This window comes from Myxocyprinus asiaticus, chromosome 2 (assembly GCF_019703515.2).
Source record: "Myxocyprinus asiaticus isolate MX2 ecotype Aquarium Trade chromosome 2, UBuf_Myxa_2, whole genome shotgun sequence".
In the NCBI taxonomy this organism is placed as follows: domain Eukaryota; kingdom Metazoa; phylum Chordata; class Actinopteri; order Cypriniformes; family Catostomidae; genus Myxocyprinus; species Myxocyprinus asiaticus.
In genome coordinates, this window is record NC_059345.1 from 13830548 (window position 1) to 13853986 (window position 23439).

At 40.1% G+C, this 23439-nt stretch overlaps 1 protein-coding gene across 1 annotated transcript in view; it reads right to left on the reverse strand.

The window, feature by feature from the left end:
• The window catches only part of LOC127450849 (ATP-dependent RNA helicase DHX15-like), a 51494-nt gene extending 35209 nt beyond the window's left edge, over window positions 1-16285 (reverse strand). Inside the window, exons 1-4 of the mRNA XM_051715262.1 lie at window positions 16103-16285; window positions 10503-10854; window positions 9948-10141; window positions 9616-9775 (exon numbers count right to left, since the gene is read on the reverse strand). Coding sequence (XP_051571222.1) covers window positions 9616-9775; window positions 9948-10141; window positions 10503-10854; window positions 16103-16170 — 774 coding nt within the window. The 5' untranslated portion in view covers window positions 16171-16285. The remainder of the gene's footprint in view (window positions 1-9615; window positions 9776-9947; window positions 10142-10502; window positions 10855-16102) is intronic.
• Between the last annotated feature and the right edge of the window lie 7154 nt (window positions 16286-23439).

Genomic DNA, 23439 nt, shown 5'->3' on the forward strand with positions numbered 1-23439 from the left:
CCAAAAACTGTACTCAAGTAAAAGTACAATTACTTTAAAAAAAAAAGTATTACTCAAGTAGAAGTAAAAGTACTAACATAAATAATTACTTAAGAGAAAGTATCCAAATAAAAGAGTACTCAAGTAGTGAGTAACTCGTTACTTTCACAAATGACATAATATAAGTGAACTCCCCTATATTCACAATACACATTTAACATGTATTACAGAATTATTATTATTATTATTATTATTAATGGGAATTCTGTCATCATTCACCATCATGTTGTTCCAAACCCGTATGACTGACTTTCTTCCATGCAACACAGTAAGGAAATATTAGACAGAATGTCTGCCTGAGTCACCATTTACTTTCAGTGAATGTGTTTTTTTCTATATATTTTGAAAGTGAATGATGACTGAAACTGTCAGTCTCTAACATTCTGTCTAACATCTTTTGTGTTCCACAGAATACAGAAGGTCACATGGGTTTGGAACAACACGAGGGTGGTGAAATGATGACAGAATATTAAATTATGGCTGAGCTATCACTTTAAAGGGATAGTTCACACAAAAATGAAAATTCTCTCATCATTTACTCACCCTCATACCATACCAGATATGTTTGACTTCCTTTCTCCTGCAGAACACAAACTAAGATTTTTAGAAGAATATTTCAGCTCTGTAGGTCAGTACAATGCAAGGTGGGTTGGGTGCCAAACTTTTGCTGCTCCAAAAAGCACCAAGGCAGCATAAAAGTAATCCATAAGACTCCAGTAGTTATATGACAGGTATGGGTGAGAAACAGATCAATATTTGTAATTTTTTGCAAGACATTCTTCTCCCTGCCCAGCAGGGTGTAATATGCAGAGAAAAATGTGAATCACCAAAAACACAAGAAGAATGTGAAAGTGATCCGTTTCTCTGTTTCTCATCCACACGTTCTCATATCGCATTGCTTCTGAAGATATTGATTTAACCACTGGAGTCTTATGGATTACTTTTTATGCTGACTTATTTGATTTTATTTTAGCTTTAAAATTTTGGCACCCATTCACTTGCATTTTATGGACCAAAAGCAGAGAAATTATTCTTAAAATCTTGATTTGTGTTCAGTAGATGAAAGAAATTAATTCACATCTGTGATGGCATGAGGGTGAGTAAATGATGAGAAAATTTTCATTTTTGGGTGAACATTCCCTTTCAGGACTCTTGTCAGATCTGGATGAATTTGTCAATAAGAGAGGTCTTGAAACCTTTCCAGTAATTATTACAGTGAAAACTTGAACAATGTCCCACAGGCACATTATATATAATGCTGAAATATAAACCAAAGCAAGATCATGTTTTATTAATGCCTACTTTCTCTATTTCATGGCTTTTAAAGTCCTGCGTGGATACTTATTTCAGTGTAGTTACAGTTTTCAATGTCGAAAGAACTTAGATCATTAGTTCTGTACAGCAGTACCACCGCTCTCTAAACGTAGAGTACGCAGCCTGCGTAGGGCACCAACCCCTATCCACTATATAGTGCACTATTTCGGGTGTCCGCTATTTTGTACATTTGATGTACACTCGACAACGGTTAATTGCCCATAATCCACCGCTGGGAAGACGTACGAGCTGGGAGCTTACTGCTTCCTTCACTCCTAAAATGTTTTATTTCCTGCTGAATGTATTGTTACTTTTTGACAAATCATTACTTGATTAAAATAACAACATATAGAGAGGCAAAACATACAGATACATTTTAAAATGTACTCTATATTTATACAGAATTTTGCCATTAAGATGAAGAATTCTTTATTTACTAAATAATTCACTGAGGTGATATTATTTCAACACAGTGGAAATGATAATTCAGTGGATGATTGAAATATTCGGTTATAACGTGCAGGTAATGATAATTTGGTCGGATGAGGGTGCTATGCATCCAGAAACGCTACCTAGTTTGTGTTGGAGTTTAAAGTAACAAATAAATACATTAATGTACATTTGATAAAATGAGTTTACTCATATATTAAAAATTACAAACAGAATGACGATTTATTGTGTTAATATATTATTTAATAAGAATAACAAGTAAGGCCTAAGTATTTTAAAAGTTCATATGTGACGTTGTTTCTGCGACAATCCCTGAGCTCCGACGCTCGGTATATACATCAGATATCAGATTCTATGATATTGTGCACTCTCTGCCATTCACTATATAGGAAATAGTGAATGAGTGAACGATTTCGGACACAGCCACTCCCTTCGCCATACGATCGCCTCGCGCCCGCACATCTCTCACGCGCGTGCTTCGCATCCCTCGCTTTGCACATGCAGAAATGCTGTCTGTTCGGGCTCCAGTTGTCAATCACGCGAACGGCAGAGCAAAAGACATTTACACTTAACTTGGATGTTTACATGGATTTATACAATTAATCAGCCCGAAGTAGCTGCGATAGCTGCCAGTATCCCCACGAAGGTGCAGGGTAAATGCGTAAATACTGCTCATGACATGCGGGACGTGGGACAAAGCGCACTGATATATTGCTGCACTGATTTAAAAATGTACACGCTAAAAAACTAATGTCATAAGAGCCCAGTTACAGAATCACCCTGAAAATGACCATCACATTACACAGAAAAGCCCGTGTTAGCACTAGAACCACAACTTACCTCGACGTGCTGCCTTAAGTGGAAGCTGAGATTTTAATCTTGAAATATCAGCTTGTTTTGGTGTTAAACGAAGGCATTGCATGACGAAACTATTCTTTTTTTCACTGTGCGGACCGAATGAAGGGTTTCACTTTGAAGAGCTTGATGCTGCAGCAGTGATGGACTTGGCTTGAATGAGTCTGTGACAGCTGTGTGAACTTCCGCTGTCGTAAAAGTCCCATTCAATAATCACTCAAATTACACATGAACTAAAATTAAACCCAGCAATGTAACGACAGGAATGCCGCCCATTGTAAATAAGTATAAGTAAAAATATTTCATTAGAAATTTGAGTAAAAAGTACCCACATTTAAACCTACTTTAAAAGTAACTTATTTTCCAAAAAGTTACTCAAGTAAATATAACAGAGTAAATGTAGCGCGTCACTACCCATCTCTGTCAATTGCAATTAAACGCAGATTTTTTGACACTATATCAGTCCCTCCAGGATTTCGCAATCTTGCGATTGCAAGAATTCTTGCAAATTCAACAAATGCTTGAAAAGCTTGAAGCAGTCTCAACATATCCAAATGCACAGCTGCCACTGTATCATCTCCACAGTAACAGTGCAAGCGCCTCATCTCCTCCACGTTGTGCTTTCACTATCAAAATCCTTGTCTAAACTTTTGCAGGACCGCAGACAGCACACATATAGCTAGCGTTTAATCTTCACCCTGCGTACTGTGAATGAGACACAAAAACCTGCGTTTATACAAAGAAACCCTAACATACACTTAAAATCCCCATTAGTTGTGTAGTAAAATGTGATTAGAATTTGGAGTGCTTAATACAGTATGCTACGAATATGAAAATGGCAACTTATGCTGAACACTTACACCGATCAGCCACAACATTAAAACCACCTGCCTAATATTGTGTAGGTCCCCCTCGTGCCGCCAAAACAGCGCCAACCCGCATCTCAGATTCTGAGCTGTGTACATCACGCCACAAGCAGACACAGACCGGGCCTTCAAGGAACTGTATGGGAGTATAAGTGAGCAGGAAACCGCGCACCCTGAGGCCGCGTTCATTGTGACCGGGGACTTTAACAAAGCTAACCTCAAGACAATAGCACCGAAATACTACCAACACATCAGCTTCAACACATGAGGGGACCGGGTTTTGGACCATTGCTACTCTCCCTTCGGGGATGGCTACAAATCCCTCCCCTGCCCACCATTTGGCAAATCGGACCACTCTTCCATTCTGCTTCTGCCCACTTACAGGCAGAAACTGAAACAGGAAGCACCCTCCCTCAAAATGATCCAGTGCTGGTCGGACCAATCAGATTCTATGCTACAAGACTGTTTTGATCACGCAGATTGGGAGATGTTCTGGTCCACCTCTGATGACGACATCGAGCTCTACTCTGATCAGGAAGTGCATAGATGACGTAGTACCGACCAAAACTATACTGATCTATCCGAACCAAAATCCATGGATTAATAGCGATGTTCGTGTAACCAACATTAATTCCGGGAACGCAGAGGAGTATAAACAAGCCAGTTATGCCCTCCGCAAAACTATCAGAGCAGCCAAATGTCAGTACAGGGACAAGATTGAAGGACAGTTCAACACCACCGACTCTAGAAGCATGTGGCAGGGAATTAATATCATCACAGACTTCAAAGGGACTAAAAACTCCGCCGTGAACACTGCTGCCTCTCTCCCGGATGAGCGTAATACATTTTATGCTCGTTTCGAGGGAAATAACACCACCCTCGTGGAGAGAGCTCTCACGGCCGAAGCTACAGAGGTTAGTTCACTCTCCATCTCTGTAGCGGATGTAACCCGAGCCTTCTGACGGGTGAATATCCGTAAAGCCGCGGGTCCAGACGGCATTCCAGGCTGCGTCAGAGTGTGCGAGAACCAACTGGCTGGTGTTTTTACGGACATTTTCAACCTTTCCCTCTCCTTGTCTGTGGTCCCCACATGCTTTAAAACACCCACCATTGTGCCTGTACCAAAGCAATCCAAAATCACTTGCTTAAATGACTGACATCCTGTTGCTCTGACCCCCATCATCAGCAAATGCTTTGAGAGGCTAATCAGAGATTACATCTGCTCTGTGCTGCCTGCCTCATTGGACTCACTGCAGTTTGCATACCGCAACAACTGCTCCACTGATGATGCCATTGCATCTACACTACATACTGCTCTCTCCCACCTGGAAAAAAGGAACACATATGTGAGAATGCTGTTTGTAGACTACAGCTCAGCATTCAACACCATAGTGCCCTCCAAGCTTGATGTGAAACTCCGGGCTTAAACAGCTCTCTGTGCAGCTGGATCCTGGACTTCCTGTCAGGTAGACACCAGGTGGTTAGACTGGGCAGCAACATCTCATCACTGTACACACATCACCGTGTGGCAACACACAACTCCAATGCCATCAAGTTAGCTGATGATACGGCGGTGGTAGGTCTGATCACTGACAATGATGAAACAGCCTACAGAGAGGAGATGCACACTCTGACATGCTGGTGTCAGGAGCACAACCTCTCCCTCAACGTCAGTAATACCAAGGAGCTTGTGGTGGACTTCAGGAGAAAAGACAGAGAACACAGCCCCATCACCATCAATGGAGCACCAGTGGAGAGAGTCAGCAATGTGAATTTTGAAGCCGCCGTGCGTTTAAAAAAAAAAAAAAAAAAAAAAAAAAAGAGTATTTAATTCAATCCGGCTTCAAAATTCACGTTTGAGGTATGAAAGTGTGTGATTTATGTTGTAGAAGAAACGTCCACATATCATCAAGTGATGTTTACCACAGATCTTATTTTTCTCGTAAGTTTAAAAACCCCATTATAAAAACCCATAGGAATATCCCAAAGGAACCCATGGTGTATTCTCTTCTGGGTTTTTGGACTACAAGCTGAACAGCTCTATGGGCATTAAATCTCTTAAACTCTCATCCTCCGCAATATTAATCTGATATTAGAGTGTGGCTATCCACTTTGTTACAGCAATTGTGAAGCTGCGTTCATGATTCGCATCAAAGCATCAATGCTAGGGCTGGGTCGATTCATCGACGTAATCGATTACAGAAATATGTCAATTTGCATGACATGCGTCGGCGCGTCGCAATGGAGTAATTAAAATGGCAGCGCCCGGTTTAAGCATGGATTCCCCCGAAGAACAAGCTGCAGCTAAAAAAAACTCGCAAACGGTCATCTAAAGCTTGGGAGTATTTTAGCCAGAGACCCAACAATGTGGTGCTGTGTAAGCTATGCAAATTGGAAATGGCTTATCACAGCAGTACAACCGCTACGACGAACACTTGAAGCGAAAGCATCCCGGAGCACTTTGTCAAGACGGCAGCAAGGCAGCACCGTAAGTCCTGTTTACTTTTTGTCCCCACCTAAGCATGACATATTAGTATTACAACAAGTGTTTCTGTTAGTAGTAGTCACTTAAAATTGATTTTCTAAATGTTTCCTCATCGCCCCCATGTTAAAAGTAATTTCTGCACCGCTGCTAACATTGGATGACCATACGTCCTCTTTTTCCCGGACATGTCCTCTTTTTCGGACCTTAAAAAAGCGTCCGGCCGGGATTTCTAAATTTGCGAAAATGTCTGGGATTCGGCTTTTGTTGCATTTTGATGTAACTTCATTGTGTGCACGCATATTTGCATTGCTTTAACCCCTCTTTGTAAGTCCCGCCTTCTCGCACACCAATTGGTAAATTGTAAGAGGCTTGCAGCAACTATTGGCCAAATTCCTGCCTGTCAACCTCTCCGCGAATGCGCCATCAATGTGTTCGCCATCAAACAGTTGCTTGACAGTAGCAGCAAATGCCATCTGAGTAGAAACAATGCCCTAACGAAAGTGCAAATTTACAGAAGAATATTTTGCAAAATTCCCATGCTTTTGTCCAGGTCGAGATCCGTGGGAAGCAGAATGTATGACATGTAAAGCTGGCTGCTAATAAAGGTGCAAGTGATTTAGAAGCACACATTAGCTCTGCGAAGCATAAAGGGTCAGCAAAAGGTGAAAGCTCATCAGGTAAATTAACGGACTACTTTTTGCGACCAGGTAAAATTGTTAATTGTTTTCATTTTCCATGGCCATTCAAAATAATTCTAATAGTTAATGAAGGTACACTTATGACAAATATTTTATTTTAGTACATGGACATTCAAAAGAATGTTGGAAATTTATATATATATATATATATACACTATATTGCCAAAAGTATTCGCTCATCTGCCTTTAGACGCATATGAACTTAAGTGACATCCCATTCTTAATCCATAGGGTTTAATATGATGTCGGCCCACCCTTTGCAGCTATAACAGCTTCAACTCTTCTGGGAAGGCTTTCCACAAGGTTTAGGAGTGTGTTTATGGGAATTTTTGACCATTCTTCCAGAAGCGCATTTGTGAGGTCAGACACTGATGTTGGACGAGAAGGCCTGGCTCGCAGTCTTTGCTCTAATTCATCCCAAAGGTGCTCTATCAGGTTGAGGTCAGGACTCTGTGCAGGCCAGTCAAGTTCTTCCACACCAAACTCGCTCATCCATGTCTTTATGGACCTTGCTTTGTGCACTGGTGCGCAGTCATGTTGGAACAGGAAGGGGCCATCCCCAAACTGTTCCCACAAAGTTGGGAGCATGGAATTGTCCAAAATCTCTTGGTATGCTGAAGCATTCAGAGTTCCTTTCACTGGAACTAAGGGGCCAAGCCCAGCTCCTGAAAAACAACCCCACAAAATAATCCCCCCTCCACCAAACTTCACAGTTGGCACAATGCAGTCAGACAAGTACCGTTCTCCTGGCAACCGCCAAACCCAGACTCGTCCATCAGATTGCCAGATGGAGAAGCGTGATTCGTCACTCCAGAGAACGCGTCTCCACTGCTCTAGAGTCCAGTGGCGGCGTGCTTTACACCACTGCATCCGACGCTTTGCATTGCACTTGGTGATGTATGGCTTGGATGCAGCTGCTCGGCCATGGAAACCCATTCCATGAAGCTCTCTACGCACTGTTCTTGAGCTAATCTGAAGGCCACATGAACTTTGGAGGTCTGTAGCGATTGACTCTGCAGAAAGTTGGCGACCTCTGCGCACTATGCACCTCAGCATCCGTTGACCCGCTCTGTCATTTTACGTGGCCTACCACTTTGTGGCTGAGTTGCTGTCATTCCCAATCGCTTCCACTTTGTTATAATACCACTGACAGTTGACTGTGGAATATTTAGTAGCGAGGAAATTTCACGACTGGACTTGTTGCACAGGTGGCATCCTATCACAGTACCACGCTGGAATTCACTGAGCTCCTGAGAGCGGTCCATTCTTTCACAAATGTTTGTTGAAGCAGTCTGCATGCCTAGGTGCTTCATTTTATACACCTGTGGCCATGGAACTGATTGGAACACCTGAATTCAATTATTTGGATGGGTGAGCGAATACTTTTGGCAATATAGTGTATATATATATATATATATATATATATATATATATATATATATATATATGTGTGTGTGTTATGCTAATAGAACGTCTTTTTCACTGAATTAAAATCTGCATTCATAGCAACACTGTTTTGAACCCTATTATCCCCCCCGGCAAAAAAAAAAAAAAAAAAAAAAAAAAAGGTGTCCTCTTTTTGGAAAACCAAAATCCTCTTTCCTCCTGAAAGTGACATTTATTTTGTTGTTGGATTGCTAAATGTAGATTGCACTTTCCTTTTACTTGGATTGAACAAGTTCTTTTATTTTGGAGAGATTTTATGTTGGTAAAATGGAGATTACCAGTTAAGACAGGGCTATTTTTGTTGCAGAATAATGCCCTGCAATGCACACTTTGTTTCTTGTACATTTGTTTGTGTTTAAGAGAAGATGATTTAATAAAATATTGAAATATTAATGACAAGTTTTTTATATTTATTTTGGGTTGTTATATTAATCAAGTAATAATTATAAAAAATCTTTAGAATAATCTGCAAATTAGTCATTAGATTAATCGACTAATTGAAAAATAAATAAAAATCGTTAGATTAATTGATAAAAAAATAATCATTAGGTGCAGCCCTAATCAATGCCAGTGTCAAGTTTTGAACTCACCATGAAAAGCGCTTCCAGACAAAAACGTCTCTTTCTGCGTTTTGGTGATAGTTAAGACTTTACTTGTGGTAATTAAAATGCAACTTACAAGCCCATCTGGGCTTGTTTTGTACATGAAATAACGCTAAGAGCTCCTTTCACCATTTTATCACTAATCATCAGAGGTTTTTTTATTTACTGAGATAACCTCCGTGGCTCTATCATAGGAGAGTATTACGGCATTACCGCCCATAGAATGTCAATGGGACCGCCGCGTTATGCTATTTTATGCTAAGCTTGTAGGCTCGTCTTGGTAAAAGGGCTCTGGTGCTGTGTTTTCTGCGATTAAGAAAAATTAACGCGTTAAACATTTTAAATTAATCGCATGCGTTAGTGTTAATTTTGACAGCTCTACTTATTAGTAACATTCATAAAAAAACAAAAAACAAACAATACCTCAACTTTAAAAGGAAAGACCAGTTTAAAACAAAGTTCAAAATATGAAACCAAATTATTAAAATGTTGTATTTTGTTGACTGCATTTACACCGTAACACCAATTCAGAGTTTTACACTGTAATCTGGCACAGATTGGATCTTGCTGCATGTGTGTATCAAATCATCACTTGGACAATTCAATTAGCAAAGGATTTATGTATTTAAATATATTTAATATGTATGTAATCATTATATTTTTTTATTTATCATATCTATTTTATATTATGTAATTAGGGTAACTTTTCCCTCAGTATATTTGAAATTGAAAGTTTGGCTCCCAAAACAAAGCTAACTACCAAGCATCCCCTTAAAATATATCCTTAAATGAGGCAAACTAAGGAGTGTATGCAATAAGGAGGTACAGGTGGAAGCCTGGGAATTTCCTCAATCACATACCTTAAGGTCATTCCTCTGACGGACCACTTCTTTAAGGACGCCCATCAGAATATCTGTGGCTAGCGTGCGCTCGTGAGCCTCGTCAAGAATGATGACACCATAACGCTCCAGCAAGGGGTCGTTCATAGCCTCACGGAGCAACATACCGTCTGTCATGTATCTGTGAACAGCAGACATATTGTTTGGTCATCTTCACCTCAGGTGTTACCAAAAATGGCCAAATGTCATTCCTTCAAAAACGTCCAACAATTTAAACTTTACAGTTCAACTTCAAAAAACATGTGTACAGTATTGCTAATTACTACTGTATTATTAATTGAACACTAACTTACTTTAGTATGGTCTTTGCAGAGCTACAATCCTCAAATCTGATGGAGTATCCAACTTCCTGTCCCAGCATAACGTCCATTTCATCTGCCACCCTCTGTGCCACGCTCATGGCGGCCACCCTACGTGGCTGTGTACAGGCTACACCACGTTTAGGGCCTGGGAGAGACTTCACCATGTCTACACACCACTGTGGGATCTAAATGAAAAAAAAAAAAAAAAAAAAAAGAGTAGTCACTCAACCGATTAATTCATGTCAATGTATTTGTATGCTCTAGAGGAGAGGCCAGGCTTCTCAGGTCTTCTAATATTGTCACTATATTCATCAAAGCCTCAAGACATAACCCGATCAAAACATTCACGTACTTACAAACATAGTAAAACCCAAAGAATATGAGAATGATTACCCCCTGACAAAGGCATGCTAGGTTTAGTTGCCAGAATGACTGAGAAGGGGCTCAACAAAATCTTTCACATTTGATTGAATTCACTCCCTAGTTACAAATTCCAAATTAGCTAAGTGACACTAGCTTTTATAAGTGTGTCTACACTCCACAAACCTGTGTGGTCTTTCCAGAGCCTGTCTCTCCAACCAGCACGAAGCTCTGATGACGGGTGAGGATATCATTAAAGCGTTCCTTATACTCCCAGACAGGCAACTGCAGCCTCTTCTTGAGAATCTCGTAGTATCGTGGTGTGTGGGGCAGGTTGGTGAAGGGGTTGATCTGCTGTTGCATAGCCGTCTGTTTCAAAGGAATCATCCCACCACCACCGGGCAAACTGGAGATAAGGGCCACACTCGGGGCCTTGCTGTCTCTATCTCTCTCTCGGTCCCGATCACGGTCTCTGTCTCTATCGCGGTCACGCTCACGATCCTTCGACCGGTCGTCCCGATCTCTATCACGGTCCTTTCTGGAGGAAATATGAGATAAAGGGCAAAAGGTTTTAAACAACAAATAAAGTTAATTTTACAGGCTCTTTCAAACACACTGTAATTGTAATGTTTCCTTAGATCACGCATTAAAAAATAATAAAATGTAATTAAAAATGTAATTAACGGTGCACTCAGTAATTTTTTATTCATGTCCTCTTGGACTGACACCTAGGGCCGTTTATGAAGCATAATTCAAATACAATAGTTTAAGTCTGATGCCATTGTAGAAATTCACTATTCACTTTCAGCCATAATTAATTTAAACCATGAGTGAACGTGTCCAATAACAGGACGGTTACTGACATTAAGCTAGTAGTATTTGGCTGGTCATGTGATTCTAACATGGCTGCTCCCATGAGACCCTCTCCGTGTAGAATAAAACAGCTTTTATAAGGTTACTGATATGACTGGAGTCATCTCATGTTAGTCATGATTTTTTACAAGGTTTCAAAATTACATTTAATTTCTTAAGTACAACAACTTTTTTTAAAGTGTCATGAAACCCCAAAACACATTTTGTTTTTTTATAGATGTTAAAGGAATATTTCACCCCAAAATGAAAATTCTCTCATCGTTCACTCACCCTAATGACATCCCAGCCGTGTATGACTTACTTTCTTCAGCAGAACACAAATGAACATTTTTAGAAGAATATCTCAGCTCTGTAGGTCCATACAATGCAAGTGAATGGTGGTCAGAACTTTGTAGCTCCAAAAATCACATAAAGGAAACATAAAAGTAATCCATATGACTCCAGTAGTTAAATCCATATCTTCAGAAGCGATATGATAGATGTGGGTGAGAAACATATTTAAGTCCTTTTTACTATAAATCTTCACTTTCACTTTCAGATGGTGAAAGTGAAACTAAACAGGCACCACATGTAACTTTCAGATGTAAAAGTGGTGATTTAGAGTAAAAAAGAACTTAAATATTGATCTGTTTCTCACCCACACCTATCATATCGTTTCTGAAGACATAGATTTAACCACTAGAGTTTTATGGATTACTTTTATGCTTCCTTAATGTGATTTAAGGAGCAACAAAGTTCTGGTTACCATTCACTTGTATTGTATGGACTTACAGTGCTGAGATTAGGGCTGTGTCGATACAGTAAAATATCAATATATCATTTTTCTCACAATATTGTATGGATACTTAAATCCATGTATCGTGATATTTTCAGTGCAGTCAGAGACGCTTCTATGAGGCACGAAAGAGACAAACTGATCCTGCAGGATTCACTTTTTCTCTCACGGACATGCTAGACCTCTCTCACGCATTTGGATCTGGGGCTGGGCAAAAATATTGATTTTCTACTTAATCTTCATTTATACGATCCCAATGTCGATTCTTAAAATGCCGAGATCGCTCTTTCTAACATTTAATTCTAATCACACACAGCATGGATGCTATAAAAAAGCCATTCGACCAACAAACACTACTGTCAAAGTCCCTGCCACAGGTCTAAAGAGACCATTTTAACACCTGTTCTACATATTTAAGTAAATACTTGTAAATAGTACAAATTAGGCATGTAAACAACAAACATGTAACAATATACTGAATATATGCTAGGAATGGCACCGATCCAATACCTGGATCAGTATCGGGTCCGATACTGACGTTTTTACCCGGATGGGGTATCGGTTCGATGAGCCCGATCCAAATCCGATACCACATGTTGGTCATTGACGTTACTGTCAAGCTCAAATAATTACATAAATAACCTTCAAATAATCATTAAAGTAGTCCATTTAACTCATGTATTATATTCAGGCTCTTACAGTCATCCAAAAGCTTTGTGTATTGGCTGTGTTTAATAATAAATATACTAGTCAGCATGCACAGCTAAGTAGTATCTGGCACCACGCTTTACTGAATGAGCACCGCATAAACACATGTAAACACGCGCAGAGGCTCGTGATGCACTGCTCAGCGCAATATGTGGTAGCTCCACACAGAACAATAGTTCGGTCGGCCTATAACATGCATTGAGAACAGCACCGGACAAGCATTTTACCAGATGTTAAATGAGAAGCATATTACACTACTGTGAATTAGCCTACAAAGAAACACTCAAACACAGACTTTCCTGGAATGCGCAGCGCTGGACTTTCAAAATAAAAGCCTTAAGAAATTACAGCTGAAATTTATCACCAATGTATAGTAAAAATTATTATTATTATTATTAGAAATTACAATAAAAACAAATTGCTTTCCAAAAATTACTGTGTGATTGAAAATTGGATTGCTCTTATGTAATTGTTTTTTTTTTCCTTTCTTATTTTATAATGAAATAATGTATTGTTAGAGGTTTTTGTTTCTTTACACAAAGAGTACTCCCACTCAGTTCCACACAGTGAATTATAGATGTTCTAAACTCATTAAGAAAAAAACAACACTAGTATCAGATCGGCCGATACTGATTGTTCAGGTATTGGAATCAGAAGAAAAGAAATGGTATCATTCCATCCCTAATATATGCAATATAATATATGCAATTTCAATACACCATATTTATTGATTTAATACATGGACTACATTTTTGGAAGGTCCCCTGTATAATGAATAACAGCATTAGCTGAAAAATAATTTCTTTCATACTGTATGCAAGCATAATGAACATTATAACTGACCTATACCCAGGTTAACTGAAATAAAAAGCTAAATCGAACCATATTGTGATGTATCACGATATATTGAATCGTGACGTGTATTGCAATACGTATCGTATCGTGAGATGGCTGGCGATACCCAGCCCTAGCTGAGATATTCTTCTAAAATCCTTGTTTGTGTTTAGCAGAAGATGGCATGAGGGTGAGTAAATAAGAGAATTTAAATTTTTGGGTGAAATATTTCTTTAACAGATAAAGTACAGGTTGCACATCACTGAAAACAATAATAACTGTCATTATATTTATTGTTAATGGTAAAGTAGGGTTTTTATTTTTTTGTTTCAGCTATTTCATTCTTTTGGTTTAAATACAAAACTTGAAGAAACATCATAAAATATTTTATACATAAAAAGTTATTATGCATAAACAAATTTGTCCCCACAACTTTTTGAAATAGCTTTCAACAATTGTCTAATGCAGAAGAAACATCTCCAGTTCTTAAACAGAAGTTTATTTTTTTATTCGTGTCTGTTCTTGAGTTTGTGACATTTTCACAAGACAGTCAGTCATTTTGGCTCACGCCTTACTGATCTCTGTATTTATCCACTGACTAACAAAAAACCAGTTCTGACAATGTTAGATGTATGAATCAAGATGTCAAATAAATTATGTGAAATACTTATTAAACGCTTGAACTGGTCATAAAGAATGACTACCCATCATTACAGTAAAAGTTTATATGACATAAATATTGCCATTTTGTGACATCACAACTGTAAATAACAGGAAACTATCCACTTTAAATAGGCCTGAAGTTAGACTACTAACTTTTTAGACTTTCTAACATTTAGTACACAAAAATTCACCTGAATGACACCAGTAACTTATTCAATCTAGTAAAGTATCATAAGTGAAGTGGGGACTTAATACTTGTTATGGCTTAACCATTGTGCAACCTTCGGGACATTTTTGTCTTTTTCATTGTTTTTTTTTTAAATTGTATTTATTTTTTTATCATTTTGGCTGTGTTAATGCCAACTGCATAAATTTAGCCAAAAGTGTGTATTTTTGGGAGAATTTTGATATTTCAACCTCAGTTCCTATAATACATCTATAATACACAAATAAGTTACACTCAGGATCTTAAGGACAAAAAATGTCCCCATTGAAACCCATTAAAACTGCAATATTTGATCCCAGTGCCATTAAAGCATAAAATCATGAATTCTATGATATTATGCTTTCATTCCGGAGCCCTGGCTTCAAAATGTATATTGTTTATGTATTTTCCACCAGATGGCACCATTTTTCTCATGTTTAGCCTATGGAGCAAATACATGCTTTTTCCCTATTTTCTGTTTGCTGTATTATAGAGCACTGCAGACCAATTGAATAAATGATGCAGCTACAATTGTGTAAGTGTGTTGGTCTGGATGTCAGAGTGTGTTTTGTTTGTGTGTATGTGTGTGTGTGTGTAAAAAACAACAATGGCATTATATAAACAAACTGGCATTTAAAGGGTTAAAATCATGAAAATGAATGAACGTGGTAGTTATGATCAGGACTGATGTTGGTTAAAAAATTAACTCAATGAAAGTGGAAAATAATATCAATATATAATATTATTATGGCAGTTTTTTGACGCGGACATTTTTGTCCTCTAAGGACCTCTGAGTAACTTGTAAATTGACGCACAAGGGTTAATACTCAGGTTTCAGTGTCCTGATAAACCAAAAGTTAATGTAGACATTCAACACACTCATATTTATACATATTAATGAAGATTTTATATTCCAACTGTTCGTTCTTCTCATGCGATTAATACATGTCACCGTTTGCTAACTTTTAAAAAACACTACCTTACATAAATAAGGTATTATACAATGTTTGAAAGACGCTGGGCTTCAGTTTTATTCCACAAACGTTTCCTGTCAGTCACTCAGTCTGACATCAATCATTCTGCTGTTCACCTTTACAGCTATGGTAACATCTTTTTCTTATCGACTTGCTCATCTACAGGCATTCAGATATTCACGTTAGCATAATACTTCCTTTTAGTCCTATAAAACGGACAAACGGGCTCTGACAACTAGATCATCTAAGCAGAAGTGCAGTAGGCCGCGCTTTAGCGGCGTGTAAACTGCATCCAAACAAGCTTCCCGAAAACAAATCTAATGAATATATACACTCTAACATCCGCATTATCTACTGAAGATATCTATATGCGATTTAATGAAAGTCCGCGCTTTTTCTACACCTTCCTGCTCCTCTAAACATGCAAAATCAGAAGTAGTAAAGTAATCTCCAAGTACAATATGAGTGTTTTCTTTTGCACGTGAATCCGCTGTAGTGCACGCGAGCACACGTGCTAGCGGCACCTATCACAAAGACTCGCGCGCTGTTCTGCATACACAACGCTTTACTTAGCATGATATTAACATCTGTTGTGTTGTGTGCAGTGCATATGCACTACCTAAGTGTGATGATTTCACAGTGTGTGCAATATCAAAGCCACAATAATACAAGTCTCGTAGCATGCTAACAGAGCCTGGCCGCTCTATCCCTCAGCAGCAGACAGCTAAAAACACTCATCCAGCTCTCAACATACCCGTCAGAAGATCTCTTTTTACTCGACGAATAATCATCGCCTAAATCCAATCGATGCCGTTTTGACATCTCGTAATAGAAACAATAAGTAAAAGATGAAAGAGTTTGGTCGGTTATTCCAAACGCAGCCGCAGCGCGCTCTTCTCCAACACGGCTAATCGACAAGATGGCGACCGGAAACACTTACCTCATCATTCACTGAATGTAGAGGAAAATATTAATGTGCATGACGAATAAACATACCAACCCCCTGTCTATACCTGTTATTCATTACAAATCTAACTGTAATTTGGCGAATAAGAGACAAGAGAAGTTTACTAAATAACGGTCGTTATAGATGCTGTACATGATGCAGAAACCGGAGAATATTATCTCTAGCGCCCAATCGCAGAGCTGCAGTTCTTACATTCACCGCTTGGGGCAGAGTTTGACCCATTCAGTTTCATTTCATTAAATGTATCCCTACTTGTACTTGAGAATCAGAATGAGCTTTATTGCCAAGTATGCTTACACATTCTGTCTTGGTGACAGAAGCTTCCACTGCTCAAACTATACAACAACAAGAGAAATGTAAGAAGATCGGTTCTCTTGGGCAATGGAGGAGTCAGGAGGCAACGAAGTAGTGCAGGCAAGACTTTTATTTTCTGCCTCAGTTCTGGGGTGACTTAATGCAGTCAGTTCACGTAAATTCATAACACTCAATCAGATAACAAAGAAACTTTTTAAACACTCAGTCAGAAAACAAATACACTCATCAAGCATCGAGTTTGTGCTCTCTGATGCGCTGGTGTGGCTTTTAAGACTCCCTCCACCATCACTATAACAAGAGACAGGTGTTAGAGATAATTACAATCCAGGTGACGAGCCTTACCGTTCTCTCTCTCTCCTGCAGACAGACACTCGACCATGCCCCCATCACCACATATCCCCACTGCCCGACTCGGGGCAGGGCAACATCCGGCCTGCTAACTCAGCTGGAGCTGTTGACCATCGATTACTCTCACTTGGTCAAACGCGTGTTTGAGAGACTCCTCATGTGACTGCTCTAGAGGGAAATCTTCCTCAGGGAATCCCCTGTGGATGGGAACTCTCTCCCCTGCGTTATCATGATGCGGAGTCCAGCCATAGCATTGCACGTCACACACCGAGACAACATTTTTTAGGACCCATCCGCACAAATTTCCCTTAATAGATTCTTAAAACCAGGCCAATTTATTCCCAAAATCAGTGGATGGGTGAGGAGGGAATTAACCGCGGCCTCTACTCTACTTTTTTCCCTGAATAGTATCTCAATGGTAACCACTGGATACCTGTGAATATCTACTGTGCCCAATGCCCCGTCTTGCACCAAGCGCTGGTGCATGGAGGTTTGAGAACAGCCTGAATCCACCAGTACATGGTATGTATCCCCTTTTAGACTTACCGGTATACGATATGCCCCTGGCCAATCAGGGGTGGCCTGCAGATCGTCAGGGATCTGGATCAGTGTCATCACCCCCATCGCCGAGCACTGATTCTGGAAGTGCCCTGCTTCCCCGCAGCCCCAGCAGACCAGCCCAGGCCTCCCTGCCTCACTCGTGGGGGCGGTCCCGTCAACCTGGGAAGGAGAGTGGAGAGAGACAGGAGAAGTGGGGGACACGGGGAAGGACCTCTTAGTTCGGGGAAGGGATTTGGGTGGGGTTCCTCCCCACCTCCGGAGAGCCGGAACAGGATGGAAAGGGCGAGGTGGGGGGGTTTGAGATGCAGGGGAGAGAGAGAGAGAGAAAAAGAGTCTGCTTTGCTGCCTCACGGAAAAGCTGCCATGTAGTCCTCTGCCAGCTGGACGGCCTCTTCCAGTGATGCTGGGCGGTGGCATTAGACCCACTCAGCCATACCATGAGGAAGCTGGGGGATGAACTGCTCCAGTACCACCAGGTCGACGATGTCCACGGCGCCGCGGGTCCCCTCAGCCAGCAACTATTTCCAGCAGGCAACCCGGAGCTGTTGGGCAAAGGCAAATGGGCTGCCGTGTCTCCCGAACCTCAGGGATCGGAACCGCTGGCAATTTTGCTCCGGACTACGACCAACCCGCTGCAGGATGGTTTTCTTGAGGTCAGGGTAATTGAGGAGGCTGGCGGCTGGAAGTTGTTTGGCTCCCCAGAGAGTAACTGCAACAAGCCCACTGGTCAGGTGGCCATTTCCACACCTCAGCAGTTTCTCAAACAAGTCAAGGTAGGCCTCTGGATCTTCATTTGGCCCCAGCTTTATGAGGGTTATGGGGGCAGTGGCCTCCGAGGGGGTCGCAGCGCCAGCCCCCTCTCTGTCAGTTAGGCTCCGGAACACCTGCTGGTCCTCCGTTTGGGCCTGGAGCAGGAGTTGGAAACGCTGTTCCTGCTCCAGGCTTAACTCCATGATGGCTTGATGCTGAGTTTGATGCATGCTGCCGAGGGATTTGATAACTTCGCCCAGTAGTGAAGTCTCCATAACGACGTTGTCCTCCAAAGTCCTGGGTTTCAGCACCAGTGTAAGAAGATTGGTTCTCTTGGGCAATGGAGGAGTCAGGAGGCAACGAATTAGTGTAGGCAAGACTTTTATTTTCTGCCTCAGGTTCTGGGGTGACTTAATGCAGTCAATTCACGTAGAGTCATAACACTCAATCAGATAACAAAATAAACTTTTCAAACACTCAGATAACAAATACACTCAGCAAGTATCGATTTTGTGCTCTCAGGGCTCTTTCTCTCTCCAACCGAAGTGTAAACGTTGACAAAATTCGTTTTCATAAGATACAAGCATTAATGCTGCCTTCACATGCCATCGGAACAATTGTAAATACGAGTTTCCCACTCGGAAGTTGCACATGAATGACCCCTCAAGTCATAATTATAACTGGGAAACTCTAATTTTGATACCCGAGTTTCTGAGATTGGAGGAGTCCTAAACTTTCAACATGGGGAGGAGAGTAAATTTTCTGTAGTGAATGACAGGTTTTGTTCATTTTTCTAAATACATCTAATTGTTAGTGCTTACCGTTTTGGTCAAATTAATTTATGGACGAAATTCCATTATCGTCAGCAAGCTAACTGAGTGATATGTATTATGGTGTCAAAATAAAAGTTCCTCAAGAAATATGTATGAATGAGCTTGGTCATGTTTCCCGTTCTGTCCGACAACAAAGTACGTGAACACAACATCCTCGTAATTACCACTTCAGAAGTGGGAGGTAGGATAATTCCTATAGCACATGAAGGCAGCATTAAAATCTGCAGTCTCTCTCTTCCACCAATATGGATCAAACATTTTTATGACTCATTCTACACTTCAGACTTCCATCAAACTTTCTGTCCAATCAAATGCTTTTTGAATGAAAACGCACACTCCCCTTACAACATCTGGCTGTGTTCTAACTGGTGCTGATCAAGTCTTTGCAGGGCACTTTGAAGGGAGCAAAATCCACAAAATTGGGTCGTTCCAAACAGATTTTCCAATAAGAATCACTTAAAAAGTGAGTTCTGACTGTCGGTAATCACCTTTCACTTCTCTGAAGCTCTCACAGTGGAGGGTAATTGTCTTTAATAATTCATAGGGGTGATCATTTCTGAACAAGACGTGCCAACAATGGAGCTAGATGCGAGGACAAGTGGTTGGAGTTTATATATATTTTTTGTGCAGATGGAGGTTTCCTGGGATGTACAGTTCTAGTAAGTGTTCTGTAATTATTATGCTTGGTGTATTGTGATTCATAACATGGATATATTATCTTTTATTCCGTTGTTTTTCATTCATCCTTATTGCACAGCGGCTCCCACCTCATCGTAAATAAAGACTGCAGTTTGCTGTGTGCATTTGTGGGCAGGCCATATAGTAATGTTGACACAGTTAGATCATCATTCGGTTTTCAAATATTTGGAAAAGCTGGCCGATATTGAGATTACCTCTCAAGCTTCCCCAGTAAGAGTGCTCTAGCTTGATCAGCATGATGGAAAGGAGTGTGTGTCAGTGTGTGGCTACAAACCAAAACCTATTGGCTAGTTTTAAAAACGGGGTGAGTTGTTTGACATGTCCCACCCCCACTTCCTGTTTCAGCAGGAAATATGTCAAAACAGTAACTTCAACCGTGCTCGTCGAGGCACTTCAGGGCGACTTTAAAGTTTAAAAAAAATACACACACACTACGGAAAAAACTCTATTTAGCTATATTTTATTTCATGTATTATACATATTTTAAATAAAAAAATAATAAAACTAAATAGTTCAATATTTTCATAAACTTATAATGTTTTATTTGTGAGATAATCAGCACCTTACAAAGATAACTGTCTTCATTTGTCCACCCAACCACTTTTCAAATCATTCTTGCACCCCTGCTCACACATACCATATAAAACAAAAGCTGTTGTTACTTTATACATTATGTAAACACATTCTGGTGAAATAGTTTTACTATACCATCCAATATATGGTTCAGACAAACACTGTAAATAGTATATTTGACATATGAGAGTATTTTTAATCAAGCAATGGAATGTACTCCGAGTTCTTGTACATCTTTCAGAGTTTGACAATATACTGAAATGAATCAGCTAGTGCAGAACACAATCATTGCTATCGACACAGGTAATTACACAGCCTAGGGATGGCTAACAAGCTACATAATAGCAATTGGATCATTACTTGTGGCTGGGAATTGATGGTGATGGGGAAGACAAAGTTAACATTAACAAGCCTTTGCAATGCTCAGCATATAAATCTGAAATACAGGGCATTTTTACTTGTGCTTTTACAGACGATTAAATAACAGTCCAATTCTATGTGAAATAGGCCTGTCAGGGTTGCCTGTGGAAATTACTTCTTGAAACAGAGGAACTGTAACTATGGTCTCTTAAAGGGATAGTTCACCCAAAAATGGAAAATCTCTCATTTACTCACCCTCATGCCATCCCAGATGTGTATGACTTTCTTTCTTCTGCTGAAAACAAAGATTTTTAGAAGAATATCTCAGCTCTGTAGGTCCATACAAATACAAACACAAATCTATAGCAAAACCAATAAAGCTTATGTACAGCATTCCTCCTCTGTTGTAAACAACCCTCTCTTCCGTAATTTTTTCGCACACACATCAGTTCTTGCGTGAACATGCCAATGCGCTTGTGTGACGCAAGAGGCCGCATATAGAAGATCTGGCCGGAAGCGAATATTAATAGTTTAAAAAGTTTAAAATATTGCTCTGTTTCTCTCACACACCTATCATATCGCTTCAGAAGACATTATTTAAACCACTCAGGCATATTAATTACTTTTAAGCTGCCTTTGTATGCTTTTTGGAGCTTCAAGACCCTGATAACTTGCATTGTATGGACCTACAGAGCTGAGATATTTTTCTAAAAATCTTAATTTGTGTTCTGCAGAGGAAAGAAAGTAATACACATCTGGGATGGCATGAGGGTGAGTATTTTCATTTTTTGGGTGAACTACTTTAAGGCCCCGGTATACTTCATACGAATTCGAAGAATGAACGGTTGTGATTTTGAATGTTTCGGTGATTCGTAACAGCTTGCTTGCATGAACTTTCAGGAAAACTTATTCTAGCTGCTAAACATCTTCTTACTGACATTGGTAAATGTCATCGATAGGTGTTATGGAGCCTGACTAGAGATAAATCAACATGAACCCAGGCATGCAGAGTTATTAGCGAGCTGGTGCAAACTTACAGTAGTTACATCTTTACAATCGTTTGCATAGAGACATTTTCCAAGAACATGTCATGTTCTTTTTTTATGCAAAAGACATAAAATCTACTCAAATACTCTTAAATGCCCATTCACTCTATTGTTTATGGCTTCATTCATGTGTCATCTGAAGCTGAAAGCCATTCGCCAAAAGTAAGATACTGTATGCCTATCATCATTCTATTGTCTGTATTGTGCCCATTAACACTCTAACACCAATCTTTGCAGTATTATCAGCGTCATCATAAATTACAATAACACAGTGTAACCAGTGCATATTATGGTGGCGTATAATGTGTTAGCACATTAGCACCATGAATGTAGAATGTAAACGTGACAAATTTGACATTATCTGCTGCATATATATTGCTTTAAATCATCATCAAGTGGTTAAAACAGCTTCTATTACAGATTTCATGTGAATTCTACTCATATAATGATGTATATTCTTTGATAACACATTTGTGAGGAGGAGGAGGGCATGGCCGGGCCGTGATGGAGCACGATCAGCGGGAGAATGAGATAAAGGGCAGCCGGAGACACCGGTTTGAGAGAGACACGCTGCATGTGTGTCTGTTTGTCCTTAAGTTTTATGTTGTTTTAAGTTCATTAAACTTTATGTTGCCTGTTCAGCTGGTTCCCGCCTCCTCCTTGCCTATCCTGAACTGCATTACAACGTTTTAATATTGTATTAGTTGATGTTTTACATGTAGCTAGTCCAGTGCGTCCTCATATTTAAATGCTCATCTAAACGCCTACCCCAGCCGGCCATCGCTCAACTGTTTCAAACTTATTTTTGGCTCTGAGAGAAGAACGATGAACTTCGCTGGGGCCTTTACTAGAGCTGAACATCTCCTATAAAAATTGCACTAGACATGGACTTATTAGGACTTTAAATCTAAAGGTAGTAGAGTTACAGAGAATGTTGTTAGGATAATAAAATTGGTGTGTTTATGCGTGTTGAACTAAGAAACAACTAACAAATGTAATGTGTCTTACTCTTAGGGGGCCTGGGTAGCTCAGCGAGTATTGACGCTGACTACCAACCCTGGAGTCGCGAGTTTGAATCCAGGGTGTGCTGAGTGACTCCAGCCAGGTCTCCTAAGCAACTAAATTGGCCTGGTTGCAAGGGAAGGTAGAGTCACATGGCGTAACCTCCTCGTGGTCATGATTAGGGGTTCTCACTCTCAATGACACGTGGTTAGTTGTGCGTGGATCGCAGAGAGTAGCATGAGTCTCCACATGCTGTGAGTCTCCGCGGTGTCATGCACAGCGAGCCACATGATAAGATGCGCGGATTGACTGTCTCAGAAGCAGAGGCAACTGAGACTTGTCCTCCGCCACCCGGATTGAGGTGAGTAACTGCGCCACCACGAGGACTTACTAATTAGAGGGTATTGGGCATTCCAATTTGGGAGAAAAGGAGGATTAAAAAAAAAAAAAAAAAAAACCATTGAATTTCCATTTAAATCTATGCTTAAAGATCACTAAAACCAATCATAACTTAGAATTGAATGTTAATGCAGCATTTCCCCTTTGCATTTCACCAGCAAACTCCATATGAGCTCCCAGAAGAGCAACCAATCAATAGTACAAAGTTTGTTTGCAAGAGGGCATTCCCTCAACACGA